We start from the raw sequence: 15,016 nt of genomic DNA on the forward strand, positions 1-15,016 counted from the left end.
CCCTGGGAGCTGGGGCTGGCCTCACAGCTGGGCACACAGAACATTCCTCCCTCTCTTCTCATCTCCAGGAATTCCATGAGTATGTTCAGAGCTCTGCTGAAACCCAGATCCAGTGTCCGAGTGCTTTTGAGAGGACAAGTAGCACCATCAAAAACGGAAACCCATTCCTTTATTCAAAAACCACCCGGGGCCAGGTGTGGTGGTTTACACCTGTAATCCCAGCACTTTGGGAGGCTGAGGCAGGTGGATCACTTGAGGTCAGGAGTTCGTGACCAGCCTGGCCAACATAGTGAAACCCCGTCTCTACCAAAAATACAAAAATTAGCCGGGCGTGGTGGCGCATGCCTGTAATCCCAGCTACTCGGGAGGGTGGGGCAGGAGAATCTTTTGAACCCGGGAGGCGGAGGTTACAGTGAGCCGAGATCGTGCCAGTGCACTCCAGCCTGGGAAACAGAGTGAGACTCCATCTCAAAAAAAAAAAAAAACCACCACCTGTCAGGCTGTGGTTGGGTGTATGACGTGTCTTGGTCCACGTCAGTTCCTGGGGAATCTCTGCTTCCCTTTCTGTGCTCCCCTTTCCCATGGGCCCCGCCTGCCAGGGGCTGCAGAGCCTGTGCCCATCAATCCCCCTGAGCACCAGCCTCGCATGGGAGCCCCCCTGAGCCACAGGTTCTGGGCCACCTCACCTCCAGCCCAGCCTCAGATGGAGGAGCGCATTCTCTGGGTCTGGAGTGGGTCCATTAATCCATTGTCCAGGTGTCACAAGACTGGCTGCAAACCCAGGTTCCCCACTGCAGCCTACCAGGCCAGGGTCCCCTGTGCTACCTCTGTCTCCATTTTAGTTCTGAACAGTCTAAAGCGTGTGTATCCAGGGGCCTTTCTTTGGGGTCCCAGTCCCAGCACCCCTCATCTCCCCCATGAGGACTTCCTCCAAGCCCCTCAAGCCTCCTGCCCTCAGGGACCCAGGATGGACCTTTCCTCCCCAACCCTCATTCCTATCCCCAGCGAGGTGACAGCTGCTCTTGGCCAACCACGCCCCCTCCACCCCCACAGCCACTTCCACATCTCCATCAGTTCCTCCTTGTGGGTCCGAGGCGCTCTGCCGCCGGCCCCTCCTCACTTCCTCCTCCCTGGGGATGGATCCAAGCTATTGTCCTGCCCATGGCTTCCCATCTCAGGACCCTCTCTGGCCACTATCATCCCAGCAGTGGAGTTCAGCCCACTACTCTGAACCAGGTTAGTCCACCGCGGGTCAGGCTCTCCCCTCTCCCGGGAGGGTGGAGACCACAACCAGGCCATGTATGGAGCTTCCCTTTCTCCCACTCTCGGGCACCCCCTCCTCCCCCTTCCCGGACTCATTCATAGGTGTCCTGGTTCCCAGCCAGGCGTGCAGGCCTGTGTGCAGCTCCGATCGAGAGCTGGCCCACTGCGGAAGCTTTCATTAAAGCGTTTGCTGGCCTGGTCCTGCGGAGGGAACAGAGTGGAGATGTGGGGCAGGGAAGGGGCCTGCCTGGCTTCCGTGCCCCCGTGGAGGGCAGCACGGGGGTTTTGGGCAGCAGGTGAGGGCCCTGTCCCCTCCACCTTCAACTCTGGAAGCCCCACCTTTCCATCCCTAAGAAGGGGATAAAAACCCATCTGTCCAGCCTCCTGGGAAATTAGAGATGGGAAATGGCTCTGGGAAAGGTCAGAGGTCAGTTTGGGCCCGGGAGGGCCACAGATGGAGGCAGCCCCGGCTGGCAAGCAGACCAGGACAGAACCGCCAGAGGTGGGGGCAGGGGACAAGGAGGGAGATGAGGGGAGAAGACACCCAGGGGTCCCCCCCTGCTATCTCCAGGAGCAAGACTTCTCTGAGCGGCCCTTTCCACACCTCTGCCCCCACCGAAGCCCTCCCTCCCCTCTCAGACCCCTTCCAGGCCTGCTGAGCCCCCTGCACCTCTTTCAGGAAGCCTCCCAGAGTCCCCGCGCCGTGCCCTCAGCACCAGGGGTCAGGCTACAAGTGCCCCGCAAAGCCCAGCGGGACTGTTTCCTTAGCCCCACTGGTCTCTGCCCTAACGCAGGCGAGTTCTTGAGCCAGGCAGGGGTGAGCGAGGTGCCAGGGCTGTGGCCCCTCATCGCCCCTCTATGATCTCTGACACCTCTCCGGGTGGCATCAGGCCCCCATCACAGAGAAGGCTGGGTGGTGGGGGCACTGCGCTCAGGGGGGCCGTCCCGCCCTGTGGCCCGGGGACGATTTCCCGCACCGGAGGGCTGCAGGGAGGGGGCGTGGTGGCGCCCTCGGGATTTATGAGAACCAGACGTCGACTTCCCCCGTTGCGACATCCAGGCCTCCTCCAGGCTCCCATTGTCCCCGCTGCGGAGGGTCTGGCCACAGCGGCGGCTCCCGCGAAGCACCCGTCAGCGAGGGGCGCTTGGAGGGCGTCCGCGTCCCATACACCCGCCACGCAGGACATTCCCCCGGCCCCACGCGCCGCGCTCCCGGGGCCACCGCCACCCCGGGCTCGAGGGGTGGCCTCCGCGGGCCGGCTCGGCGACATGGGGACCCCCGCCCAGATGGGGCGACTCGGAGCCGGCTCCTAACGCCTCTCGCCGGGCCCCAGGGCCGGGCAGTCTCGGCACCTCAGCTGCGGGGAGCCAGCAAGCACCGGCCACCGGCGCCGCTCGGGCTCCGAGGATGGCCGGGGGCGCGGCGGGGGCGGGGCCTGAGCGGCGCAAGGTGGGGCGGGAGGGGGCGGGAGTGGGGCTCGCGGCGGGGGCGGGGCTCGCGATGGAGGCGGGGCCAGGACGCGCGAGGGGGCGGGGCCGGGCTCGCGGAGGGGGCGGGGCCGGGGCCCGGGCCGGGAGGCGCGCGCCTTGAGGGCTGGGGGCGCGTCGCGCGGGGCTGGGCTCGGAGCGCGCGGAGCTGGGCTGCCAGAGAGCCGCGCGGGGGACGCGCCGGGACCGCGAGGAGCGCACGAGCCTTCGAGGCGGTGAACGAGGGAGAGAGCAGCCGCCACCGTCGCCAGCTCCCTCCCGGAGGGAGCCCAGTCCGCCGCGGGCCATGAGCCACCGGGCCCGGGGAGCCCGGCCGCGGTCCGGGCAACGCTCAGCCGGCGCCCCAGCCCGCTTGGCCGCAGCTGCTCGCCTGTAGGTATGGCCTCCTTATACCCAGTTCCTCGCTTCCTGGTCCTTCCCCCAGGACCCCGTCTGTCCCCGGGGACGTGCGCTGTGTGCGCACCGCTGCCCGGAGGAGAGCGGCCGCACGCGCCTCGGTCCGCGCGTGTCGTCTTTGTGTGCGCGGGTGGGAGGGAGGAGGGCGCGCGAGGGAGGGGACGCGCCCCCAGCTGGGATCGGCTCCCCGATCCCCATCCCGGGCGGGGCGGGGAGCCGCTGGAGGGGCCGAGCCGCCTCTGGAGCAGCTGCGCCCCCGCCCCCTGCTAGGGCCCCTACCGGGTGGTGGGGCGAGAGCAGCCGGGCCCTTAGAGGAGGGGTCTCTGGTTGGGGGAGGGGGTGCCCAGGTCTCTTCCCTACGCTGGGAGCGCTGGGAGGGGGCGTCAACCTATTATGAGGGTGAGGGCCACGGGGTGGGATCGGGGAAGACCTCCTCCAGGCCACAGTCTCTGGGCAGGCACGCCCTCCCTTTGGCCCAGGCCCCGCTTTCTCGACCCGCCCACCCGGGGAGCTCCCCGGAGCCCCCGATTGCGGGGAGGATCGTGGAGGGTGCCCAAGAGGCCGGCGCCTTTAAGAAGGGGCGGGTTCGTGCCCTCCATTCAGGCCCTTGGGCCTCGGCCATTGATGAACCTGCGGGCAGCGCGGGCCGGAACCGCGCCAGCCCAGCGGGCTGAGGCCGGGCAGAGGCAGGGACGCATCCTGGCCCCCTGCAGCCCCGAAGTGGGGGCCTTCAGGGAGGGAAGTCTGCAGTGACTGGAGCCTCTCAGGAGCCACGCAAGGCAGACCGGGCAGCCCCAGGCGAGACCCTGAACACGAATAAGCCAGGATCTACGTGCACTTCGAGCTAGTGCAAGGGAGAGCCTCAGGCTAGGCTGTCAGACCTGGGTGGAGCCCTACCAATGCCCCCGAGCCAACATCACCTACCCTGTAAAATGGGATGGTGCTGCCTGCCTCCTGACTAAGGGACCGGCAACTCCCTATAGGGGCAGGAATTGCGTCCCAGAGTCAGGTCCCTGGAGCTCCTCTGGGAGGACTGGGGGCAGGGGGTGTGGTTTCCCCAAGAGGTTTTGACTGCCTCTTGAGCTGAAGCCCCCCTACTCTGTCCCACCTTGAACTCTCCCAACCTCTTCCCTCCTGGCCTCCCCGCTCCACGCAGAAAGAGGTTGGGAGAGTGACCTAGAACTTTTCAGCTCCAGGAACTTTGGGAGAGGTCTGGTGGTGGTGGTGGTGGTGGCACTTCTTTTAGGCTAGTGTGGATCAGGGCATTTTCGGGGGTCTCAGAGACAGTTTCCCACCAGCTACTTCCTTAGAGGTCTGTCCCACCGACATACAAGAACAGCCCCACCCCGTGTCAGGCTGGCTTCTGATGCTGCTTGGTTGAATGCTTCTAGGTAATCAAGGGTTAATGCACACGCTTTTCTTTTTACCCTTGTTGTGAAAAATCTGTCTAAAGTTTCTAAACCCCTCTTCCCTACTTAGCGTGAGTCTCCTAGGGAGGACTTCTGTACAAATACCCAGCGGTGGGCTTCCCTTGGGGGTCTTGGAAGTGGGATCTCCACCCAAGTGATCCTGGGCCTCCCAGGGCTGAGCTTTTGGTTTCAAACTTACTTGTGCCAAGCTATGGGCATCAGGGTCGCTGTTCGTGTCATGTTTACAACAACCCTGTGGGTTTAGTGCTATTATTATCCCCACACACTTAGGGAGGGGAAGTGACTGGCCCAAAGTCCCACAGTCAACAAGCCAGGCCTCCCAACCACTCCTCTCTGACAAGAGGCTGGCACTTCTTGCCCTGCCTACGCAGCCTGCGTTGCAAGGAATTGGGGGTTTAGGGGCTTCAGGCCTCCTGGCTGCTGTCTTCCTGGGGCTACGCTCATTCTTACTGTCCAAGGGAGGCCAGGGGACTGGTCAGAGCCCTGGGTCCTAGGGAGGTTTCTCTTCCCCGCTCACCTGGCTGGGTGCCGTTTTATGGCTATGCTCTGTCTAGGGGGATAGCAGGTGTGACCCCTCAACACGAGGTCACAGCCCACACCTGTTTGGGCAGAGCAAGGCAGGGCATCGCTGTGTGGGCGTGCAGCATCTTTTGGTTCCTCTGGGTGAAGCAGGGTTTGGGCCCCATTCTCCACATACTTCCGGGCCATCAGAGGGTAGCACCCACGTGGGGGGTGGAGAGGACAGCCAGCCAGGAGCTCACGGTCTGGTGGAAGAGACAGGCCACAGCCATGTGGTGTGGTGGAGTGGCAGGGGGCAAGGGTGGAGGTGGGGACAGGATCAAGGGGCATTCCCAAGGCCTCTGTGGGCTTGGGGGCCTGCCTGCTATTGGGGCAGAACAGGGGAAGTAGGCAGTGCCCGGCTGGGTGCTGAAGCTCTGTGCAGAGGACAGGCAGGAGTTGGAGGAAGAGGAGATATTCGAACTTGGATGTGGTGAGTTTGAGGTACCTGGAGATCAGCCAGGCTGGGAGCTGAGCTCGGAGAAAGGCGCGGGGAAGCTTTATTAGCACCTGTAGGCCCCAGAGTTTGGGGATGCTCAGATCTTAGGGGTGCCACCAGAGGCCTTAGGAGGCACTGGTATGAGTGTCCTGGAAAAGCCAGAAGGCAGCTGGGTGGGATGAGTTGGTGGGGGGTACTGAGGGGGTATCCTGCAGGTTTAGGGGGCTGGGCCAGGGCCCATGTGAGACTTAATGACACTAGGGGAGTGGAAGGGGCTGAGTGTCTCAGGCCAAGGCTGGAGACTGGGGGGGACCTCTGCTCTGCAACCCCAGAAAGGCAGGGTGGGGTGGGAGTAACCAGGGCCAGTGCAGCTGGAACCAGCCCAGCCTGCCCTCCACCTGCAGAGCCCATCCAGGAACTGTCCAGCACTGGGCACTCCTGAAGGAGGCTGAGTCTGCCTCTTGAGCCCACAGGCCCTGGCTTAGCTTGTTGTCCTGGCCCCGACTCCCTGCTCATCTGACCCCCACTTCCTGCAGAGCCCAGCTGTGGATTCCCCTGCCCCCCTACCCAGCTGCTCAGAGTGCCCTATCCTCTAAAGGTGGTCATTTCCTTTCCTGAAACAGGGATTTGATCTTCCCACTCTGCCCTTGGAAGCGGAGTTCCCCAGAAACAGGTCTCAGAAAGGGACCAGCCTGGAACTTGGCTCCATCCCCCCCCCCTTTTTTTTTATTTTTTTGAGACAGTCTTGCTCTGTCGACCAGGCTGGAGTGCAATGGCATGCAGTCTCGGCTCCCTGCAACCTCCACCCTTGGAGTTCAAGCAGTTCTCATGCCTCAGCCTTCTGAGTAGCTGGGGTTACAGGTGTGCACCACCATGCCTGGCTAATTTTTGTATTTTTAGTAGAGACGGGGTTTCACCATGTTGGCCAGGCTGGTCTCAAACTCCTGACCTCAAGTGATCCGCCCTCCTCGGCCTCCCAAAGTGCTGGGATTACAGGCGTGAGCCACTGCACCTGGCCTCCCCTCTTGCCCATTCTGCGGCCCTGGCCCCTCCCACTTGGTGTCTGACGCACAGTGGGAGCTCACCACTGCGTGGTGGCCAGAGCATGGTGGGTAGTCACCTCCCTCCCCAGAACCCCATTTCTTCATCTCTACAATGGAGAAACAACTCTTTCTTACAGGGAAGATGTGAGGGGAGAAAGGTTTTAGCAGGAGCATGGCCCACTGAAATGTGGGTTCTAGAACGCTGACCTTGGCCACATTGGAGCCTGGATTTATGTGTTGGGGCAGTGGGTACCTCTGCAGCCGCCTGCCATGAGCAGTTGGAGGAAAAGGGAATGAATAGAGCTGTGATTTTTAAACAAATTGCTTATTTAATCTTCATGACAGCCCCTTAAGGTTAGCACTGCTATCGCCTCCATCTTAACAGATGGGGAAACTGAGGCTCCAGAGTCCAAGGGGTCATTTCACTGGGTAGCAGGGCAGCTGGGATCCAAACCCAGACAGTCTGGCTCCAGATCTCAGACTTTTAACACTGTCCCAGCATGTCAAATGACCAGAGGTGGCCATAGGGAGATGCCCAGGCAGTGGGGCTCCCTTTGCTGGGGAACAACTGTCAAATGCAACTGTGGGAACCCCTGGGACTGAGGGTCTGCAGGCCCCGGTGCCAATAGGGCTTGTCAAGCTTGGGATGTCCGCAAAAGCCGGGGGGCTCAGCAGAAGGGCTCCCACCCTCCCATGGCGGTGGCAAAGGCTGAGCGTGGCATGAGAGGCCTGGGGTTGTCCTGGGTGCAGGGCTGTTGTAATAGCTGCCTCCAAGCGATGCTGCTCAGGGCGGGCCTTGGACTAGAAAGTTATCTGCATGGAGGAGCAGCTAGGGAAACTAATGCTCAGAACAGCCAAGACCACGTAGTACCTAGTCACCCATACAGAGGCATACAAGTCCCAAGGGCTCTGAATCCACACCTGTCCCCATCGCCAGCCAGAAGGCCCCCACCCACCCACTCTGCAGCAAAGTCACAGCAAGTTCAAGGGTTAAGTTAAGGCCAGAAACCATGCCTACTTTGCCTTCTGCCAGAGTGGTGGAATGAGCGCAGATAATTCTGGGAGGGGAGAGTTGGGGAATTCCAGCCACATCTGGCAGGAGGCCCTGGTTCAGAGCCTACCTTGTGGGGATGCAGTCTCTGGGGAGGTGAAGAGTAAGATGGGCTTGAAAACCAACGCCCACGTATTCAGCAGTGAAGCAGAGACTGCACTGTGTGCTGTGTTCCTGAATCTGCAGGGGAGAGAGACTCACCTAGTCAGCGGGTGGGAGTCACTCCAGGCCGGAGGGATGGCCTGCCCAAAGAGCATCTGTGTCCTGCCCAGGGAGGGGTGCAGAGAGGAGGCTGGAGGAGTGGAAGGGACTGCCCCACTGAGGCCAGGAGGGTGCTTGAGGAACAGCAGGATTGAAGGAGCCTCTGTTGTCCAGAGCGAGGCTGAGTGGGCTAGGCCAGTGCTGCTAAGGTCCTGAGGACCCCTAAGGGCAGTGGACATGAGAAGGCATGACTGGGCAGCTTTTCTGAGGATGATGGAGGTGAGCAGAGTGAGGCCTTGTCTCTTGTGTCAGGCAGCGAGCTACCCCAAGAAGAGGCTGCACGAGACCAGCCTGGGCAACATAGTGAGACCCCCATCTCTACCAAAATATCAAAAAATTACCTGGGACCGGGTGCACTGGCTCACATCTATAATCCTAGCACTTTGGGAAGCTGAGGCGGGTGGATCACCTGAGGTCGGAAGTTCGAGACCAGCCTGGCCAAGATGGTGAAACCCTGCCTCTCCTAAAAATACAAAAATTAGCCGGGCTTGATGGGATGCACCTATAGTCCCAGCTACTCAGGAGACTGAGGCAGGAGAATCACTTGAACCCAGGAGGCAGAAGTTGCCATGAGCCAAGATCACGCCATTGCACTCCAGCCTGAGCAACAGAGTAAGACTCCGTCTCAAAAAAAAAAAAAAAAATTACCTGGCCATGGTGTCATGTGCCTGTAGTCCCAGCTACTTGGGAGGCTGAGGCAGGAGAATTGCTTGGGCCCAGGAGTTCGAGGCTGCAGTGAGCTATGATTGCACCACTGCACTCCAGCCTGGGCCACAGAGTGAGACTTTATCTCAAAAAAAAAGCCCTCAGTTTCCCCATCGTGAATGGTTCATTGGGGGGTAGGTGGCACTGCACACCCAGGACATAGGAGAGGACCCTTAGTTCTGACCGTGTCCCCCTTCATGCACTTGGTTCTCTGACTGCTGCTCTGAGGACGGAGCTAAGTGAGGGTGCAGGAGGAAGGGGGGTCTCTTGGCAGTGGGGCGCAGCCTTTTGGGGTGCTGCATAGCTAGTTTGACTTGTGGGACCACTGACCATCCCTCCTCTTCCCGGGGCTCCTGGCCTCCTGTGGCTGGGATGGTGCTGGGGAGGAGGTGGGGGCGCCAGCTGGACGTGGGCGGGGCTTCTGCCTCTCCCCGCTCCCAGGGCCACCGCCCACTGTGCGGCGCATCGATTGGTCGCGGGCCCATTAGCGGGGGCGGCGAGTCCGACTCATCAATATTTTAAGGAATGACCTGGCCTTGGGGTCTGGAATTGCTGCGTGGGGGCGGGGGGGGGGGGTGCTGAAGACCGGCTTTTTTTTTTTTTGTCCTCCAATTGTCAGCTCTATTTTTACCGCCGGAAAGCCGCCGCCCCCTCCCCCATGCCGGCTGGACCTGTCTAGCCGGGCTGGGGGTTGGGGTCTCTTGTCTGGGTTGCTCGTCGTGGGGTTAGGAGAGGCCGTGGCTTGGAAAGGCGATGAGCAGGGACTCCTTTAGGCTTCCCCTGCCCTCCTCGCTCCATCCCCCACCACCAAAAACCCCTCTGAAGCCCCCATCCCATCCGAGATGAGAACAAAAAAACATTTTTTCAGGAGGAGAAGGCAGACAGCCCATCTGAGCCCAGAAAAACCGGAGGTGGGGGGGTGTAATGGATGAGGGGAGGATGGTCTAACCGCCCAGTGCTCCGAGGAGGGCCAGCACCGTAGGGGGCCCGGGGTGGGCTTCCTTTGTCTCCAACGCCAGTCCTCAGAGAAGCAGTCTGTGAGGGGGAGAGGCAACCCCCTACCTGTCCCTGGTCCCAATGGAATGACAGCCCAGTCTTCAATGTCCGAGGCCATCACTTCTGCATAAAAATCAGGAGCCCCTAGAAGCCACACACAGCTCTAGCAGCCCCATTTTACTGATAGGGAAGTGGAGGCACCAAGAGACACAGGGCCTGGCCCAGGATAGAGTCCAGATCTCCCAGAGCGCAGTCCAGCACTGCCCGGCACCAACTCAGCTGGTCTGTTCTGACACCCTGGGACCATAGGAGGAGAGCTGACCACCAAGAGAGTTAAAGACCACAGGGTCTTGGAGATCAGAGGGGGACAGCAGTATAGGGAAGGTTTCCTGGGAGAAGAGAAGGTTTTGTTTTGGTTTGGTTTTTTGACACAGGGTCTTGCACTGTTTCCCAGGCTGGAGTGCAGGGGTGCAATCTCGGCTCACTGCAGCCTCAACTTTCTGGGTTAAAGCAATCCTCCTGCCTCAGTCCCCCAAGTACCTGGGACTACAGGCGTGTGCCACCACGTCTGGCTAATTTTTGTATTTTTAGTAGAGACGGAGTTTCACCGTGTTGCCCACGCTGCTCTCGAACTCCTGAGCTCAAGTGATGTACCCGCCTCTGCCTCCCAAAGTGCTGGGATTACAGGCGTGAGCCACCACATCCAGCCAGAAGAGAGGGTTATGCACGGTCTAAAGGGAGGGGAGATGCTGAATAGTCGGAAGAGCAAAGTCCCTAGAGAGGACTTGAAACACCAACCCTGGCAGCACCCAGAGGTTGGGGGAGCTCCCGCCCTGCCCATGCCTGCACATGGGTTATAACATTGCAGACACCACCTCCTGTGCCATCTTGCCACCGAGTGGTCAGAAAGTGAGAAGAGTGGGCTCAGAGGTTGGGAGTGTGGTCAGTGTCACTCAGGGAGCCCCCGCAGGATCACGCCTTGAGCCCAATTCAGCGAAGCTCCCTACATGTGGTCTCCTCCCCAGTTCTGCTCCCAAAGGTGGATGGGGACAGTGCACTCCTGCCCCTGCCACAGCCAGGCCCCCTTCCCTGTGTCTTGCAGCCTCCCCTCTGCAGAGAACCATGTCCGGGCCTCCCTCTCTCCATCTGTAGCCAGGTGGGGGCCTCCCTGCTGGCACTGCTGTTTGGAGACTTATCCCTCTAGCTGCTCAACCTGCTTCCTCTGTGCATCCAGGGGCTGGACCTACTGAGGGCTTCTGTGCCTGGCATCAGGCCCACAGGCTCCTGGGCGGCCTGCAGGGTTAGGTAGGGGAGGTCAGGGCAGTCCCAACCTCCCAGTGCCTCCCAGGCCAGTCCCTGCCTAGGACCTGGCCACACTTGCCATGCCCTTGGAAGATTCCTCTCTAAGTTCCACTCCCACTCCAGTGAGGGCTACCTGAGACCCACCTGCGAGAGCCTCCCCCAGGGCCCCGTCCCCCATCTCTGTGCCTTCTCCCTACCAAGGGTTCCTCCAGCCAGGAGGAGGAGCTGGGGGCGACAGGGATTGATGTCTGAGGACTCGGCACTGGGGCTGACTTCCTGCCTGCCGCTGCCTGCCCCATGTGGGGGCATAATCACCTCACTCAGGGACCCCACACCTACCCTTCCCAGGCTGCCAAGTCACTGGCTCTGAGCCGCCTGGGAGTCCTAATGGTATAGGGAGAGAGGTGGCCACCGTCAGGAGCACTAGCCTATGGGATAAATGGATGGGCTTGGAGTTCAGGGACAGGGTTTCATGGGTTCAGCTGTGGCCCCCCCCCACCCCAGGAAATGCCACCCCCACAGGTCAAGGCCTGGGCCTGGGCTCGTGACCTTCCCTGGAGGCGGTGGTGGTGGTGGTGGTGGTGGTGGTGGTGGTGGTGGTGGTGGTGGTGGTGGCGGCGGCGGCGGCGGCAGGTGTGTTCCCGTCTCCACCCCTCAGGGAAGAAGCAAGTTCCAGGAGCCTGGACTTTTGCCCTGCGCACTTTCTGTGTCAGATGGGGAAACAGCCATGAGGACAGACACTTGAAGTACCCTATAACTGGCACCATGCAAGACAGACAGGCAGGAGGAGACTGTGGGAGCTCAGAGGAGACACTTGTGCTGGCCTGGGTCAGGGAGAAAGGAGGGGTGTCAGGGAAGGCTTCCTGGAAGAAGTGGCTTCTGGATTAATTATTGAAGGGTGAGTAGGAGTTAGGGGAAGAAAGGAGGAAGCACGGGGCAGGGAAAAGGTCAGGCATGAGCAAAGCTCGTGGGTTCCTCAGTCCCCATCCTCCCCCCACCTTCGTGAACTCTAACCACCACCACCACTACCCAACCGCCAATGTCCTGATAAGTCCTGTCCCCAACTCATTATTCAGGCCCCTAGCACCCTCTTTATTTTCTATGCACTCATGAATCCCAACGCAATAACCACCTCTTGAAGGAAACCTTCCAAACTCCCTACTCCCCTCCCCCAGTACCAAGGCAGGAGTCTCCTAGGAGACCGCTGGTTTGGAAACCTGTCCTTGAAGCTAAGCAGGCTCAACTGGGAGCCCTGTTCCCGTCCCTGGGGCTGTCCCTTGGTTATTGACTGTAGATTGATGGCGAGGTTGCCCCAAGGAGAGAGGGAATTCCCACGGTGCCCTATGGCCCAGAGGCCTCGCAGATGATCTCACAAAAATGGGGCAGCTATTTTTACCTGGCATTTAATTACGGGGTTTGGATCCCAGAGGAGAGATGAGATGGTGATCCCAGGAGCTGCGAGGGAGGGGCATTCTGGGAACTGTGGGGATCCTGGGAGGACAGGCGAGGGCATGATCCTCTAACTCAGTTCCTTGGAAGGATGGTCGCTTGTCCCCCAACACTAGGCTGGCTCCTTAGACAGGGACGCCCCAGGGCACTACATCACCCTATTTCATCACTATTGGTAATTTTCCCCCTGGCTTGGATGGGGGCTGTAAGCACACAGCAGGTTAGACCTGTGTCCCCAGGGACAATGGCAAGGCCCCCCAGGTGATGGGCTGGGCCCAAGCCATGCAGTTTAGCCATCCAGAGCTGTGAAGGATGGAGGGGCCTGGGAATAAGAGGATGAAGCTGAGGTGAGGAGACAGCTGGGATTCCTGGATTGGGCGTCTTCAAAATCGGATTTGAATGGGAATTCTGGGGGAAACCAGATTCCAGAATGTGGGAATGTAAGTAGAAGCATGCAGGCCATCGTGATGGAAAGAAGCAGGGTCTTCAATGTCAGTACAAAAACCTGGTCCCTTTAGCCAGGCATGGTAGCTCTTGCCTATAGTCTGAGCTACTCGGAAGGCTGAGGCGGGAGGATCACTTGAGCCCAGGAGTTGGAGGCTGCAGTGAACTATGATCTCACCACTGCACTCCAGCCTGGGAGACACTGCAAGACTCTGTCTCAAAAAAAAAAAAAAACCTTGGTTCTTATCCACAGCTTTGCTTACCAAGGCTTCAGATACCTGTGGTCAACAGAGGTCTGAAAATATTAAATAGAAAATCCCAGAAGTAAACATACAAATAAAAATGTAAATTGCAGGCCATTCTGAGTAGCAGGATGAAGTCTCAAACTGTCCTGCTGTTCTGCCTGGGATGTGAATGATCCCTTTGTCTGGCATATCCGCACTCTAGATGTGACCCGCTCGCCACTTAGGAGCTGTCTGGGTTATTAGATCCAAAAAAACGTAGTAGGCCAGGTGCAAGTGGCTCATGCCTATAATTTCAGCACTTTGGGAGGCCAAAGCCAGAGGATTGCCTGAACCCAGGAGTTCAAGACCAGCTTCATCAATAGAGTGAGATCCCGTCTCACACACACACACACGCAAATACAGTGTACAGAGGTTCAGTATTAGCCAGTTTCAAGCGTCTGCTAGGGTTCTCGGGACATATACCCCTTAAACGAGAGGGAACTACCATATTTGATCCACACTAGGAGGAGACCCCTCAAGTCCTGGAGTCACTGCAGACCTGGGCGAGAACCCTGGACCTGTCTTGTCACTAACAAGCTGTTTGTCCTCAGGCCCCATGTGAGGGCTTAGGTGGTGACAGCTGTGACATGCCTGGTGTGCCGAACTCATTCATTTGTTCATTCAGTCAGTGTTTCCCAAGCACCTGCCGTATGCCCAGCACTGAGGACACAGCCGCTTCTAGGACTGGCAAAATCCCTGCCTTGTGAAACTGGCATTCTCAGGGGAAGGGGGTGGAGGGAGACACACAACCAAGCAACTAAATATATGATATGTCAGCCGGCAATAAGGATAATGGTGAAAATAGGCAGAGTGCATGGAGCGCATCAGAGGGAGTATTGTCATCAGAGGGATTTGTCATTCTCAAGAGTGGTCAAGGAAGGCTATTGGCCAAGCCAATGGTTGAGCAGAAACGCCCAAAGAAGGTGAGGGAATGTGGAGGAAAGAGCATTCCAGGCATGTGCAAAGGTCCTGAGGTAGAAATTTGGCTGCTATGCTTCTGGGAGGGCAAGGAGGCAGGTGCAGCCAGGGAAGAGTGGCAGGAGGTATATCCAGAGGGGTAAATGGAGGCAGATTATGTCAGGCCCTAGGGGCTGTGGATAGGACTCGGCTTTTACTCTGACTGTAATAGGAACCACTGCAGGATTTTGTGCAGGGGAGGGACGTGATCTGTCTTGTGTTTTGGTTTTGGGTTTTTGTCTTTGTTTTGTTTTGTTTTTGAGTCAGAGTCTCTATCACCAGGCTGGAGTGCAGTGTCACGATCATAGCTCACTGCAGCCTCCAACTCCTGGGCTCAAGCGATTCTCCCACCTCAGTCTCCTTAGTATCTAGGACTTTAGGCATGCCACCACATCCAGATTGGTTTTTGTTGTTTTTGTTTTTGTTTTTGTTGTTGTGGTTTTTGAGACAGAGTCTTGCTCTGTTGCCCACGCTGAAGTACAGTGGTGCCATCACAGCTCACTGTAGCCTCAACCTCCCAGGCTCAGGTGATCCTCCTGAGTAGCTAGGACTATAGGCATGTCACCACATTCAGATCAACTTTTTTTGTTTATTTTTTGAGGCAGGGTCTCGCTCTGTTCCCAGGCTGGAGTACAGTGGCCCCATCACAGCTCACTGTAGCTGCAACCTCCCAGGCTCAGGTGATCCTCCTGAGTAGCTGAGACTACAGGTGTGCGCCACCTTGCCCAGCTAATTTTATGTATTTTTTGTAAAGACAGGGTTTTGCCATGTTGCCTAGGCTAGTCTTGAGCTCCTGAGCTCAAGCACTCTGCTCACCTGGGCCTCCCAAAGTGCTGGAATTACAGGCCAATGTGTAAGCCAATGTGCCCGGCCAAGACAATTTTTTTGTTATTACTTTTTCTTTTTTTCTTCTTCTTTTTTTTTTTTTTTTTTTTTTTGAGATGGAGTCT

General features: G+C 58.6%; 1 protein-coding gene across 1 annotated transcript in view; it reads left to right on the plus strand.

Annotated features, from left to right (window-relative positions):
- Nucleotides 1-31: 31 nt before the first annotated feature.
- The window catches only part of SH2B2 (SH2B adaptor protein 2), a 39,909-nt gene continuing 24,924 nt past the window's right edge, over nt 32-15,016 (plus strand). The window contains exon 1 of the mRNA XM_058443687.1: nt 32-1,236. Within this exon, the coding sequence (XP_058299670.1) occupies nt 1,162-1,236 (75 nt within the window). The 5' untranslated portion in view covers nt 32-1,161. The remainder of the gene's footprint in view (nt 1,237-15,016) is intronic.

This window comes from Hylobates moloch, unplaced genomic scaffold (assembly GCF_009828535.3).
Source record: "Hylobates moloch isolate HMO894 unplaced genomic scaffold, HMol_V3 SCAFFOLD_1, whole genome shotgun sequence".
NCBI lineage: Eukaryota > Metazoa > Chordata > Mammalia > Primates > Hylobatidae > Hylobates > Hylobates moloch.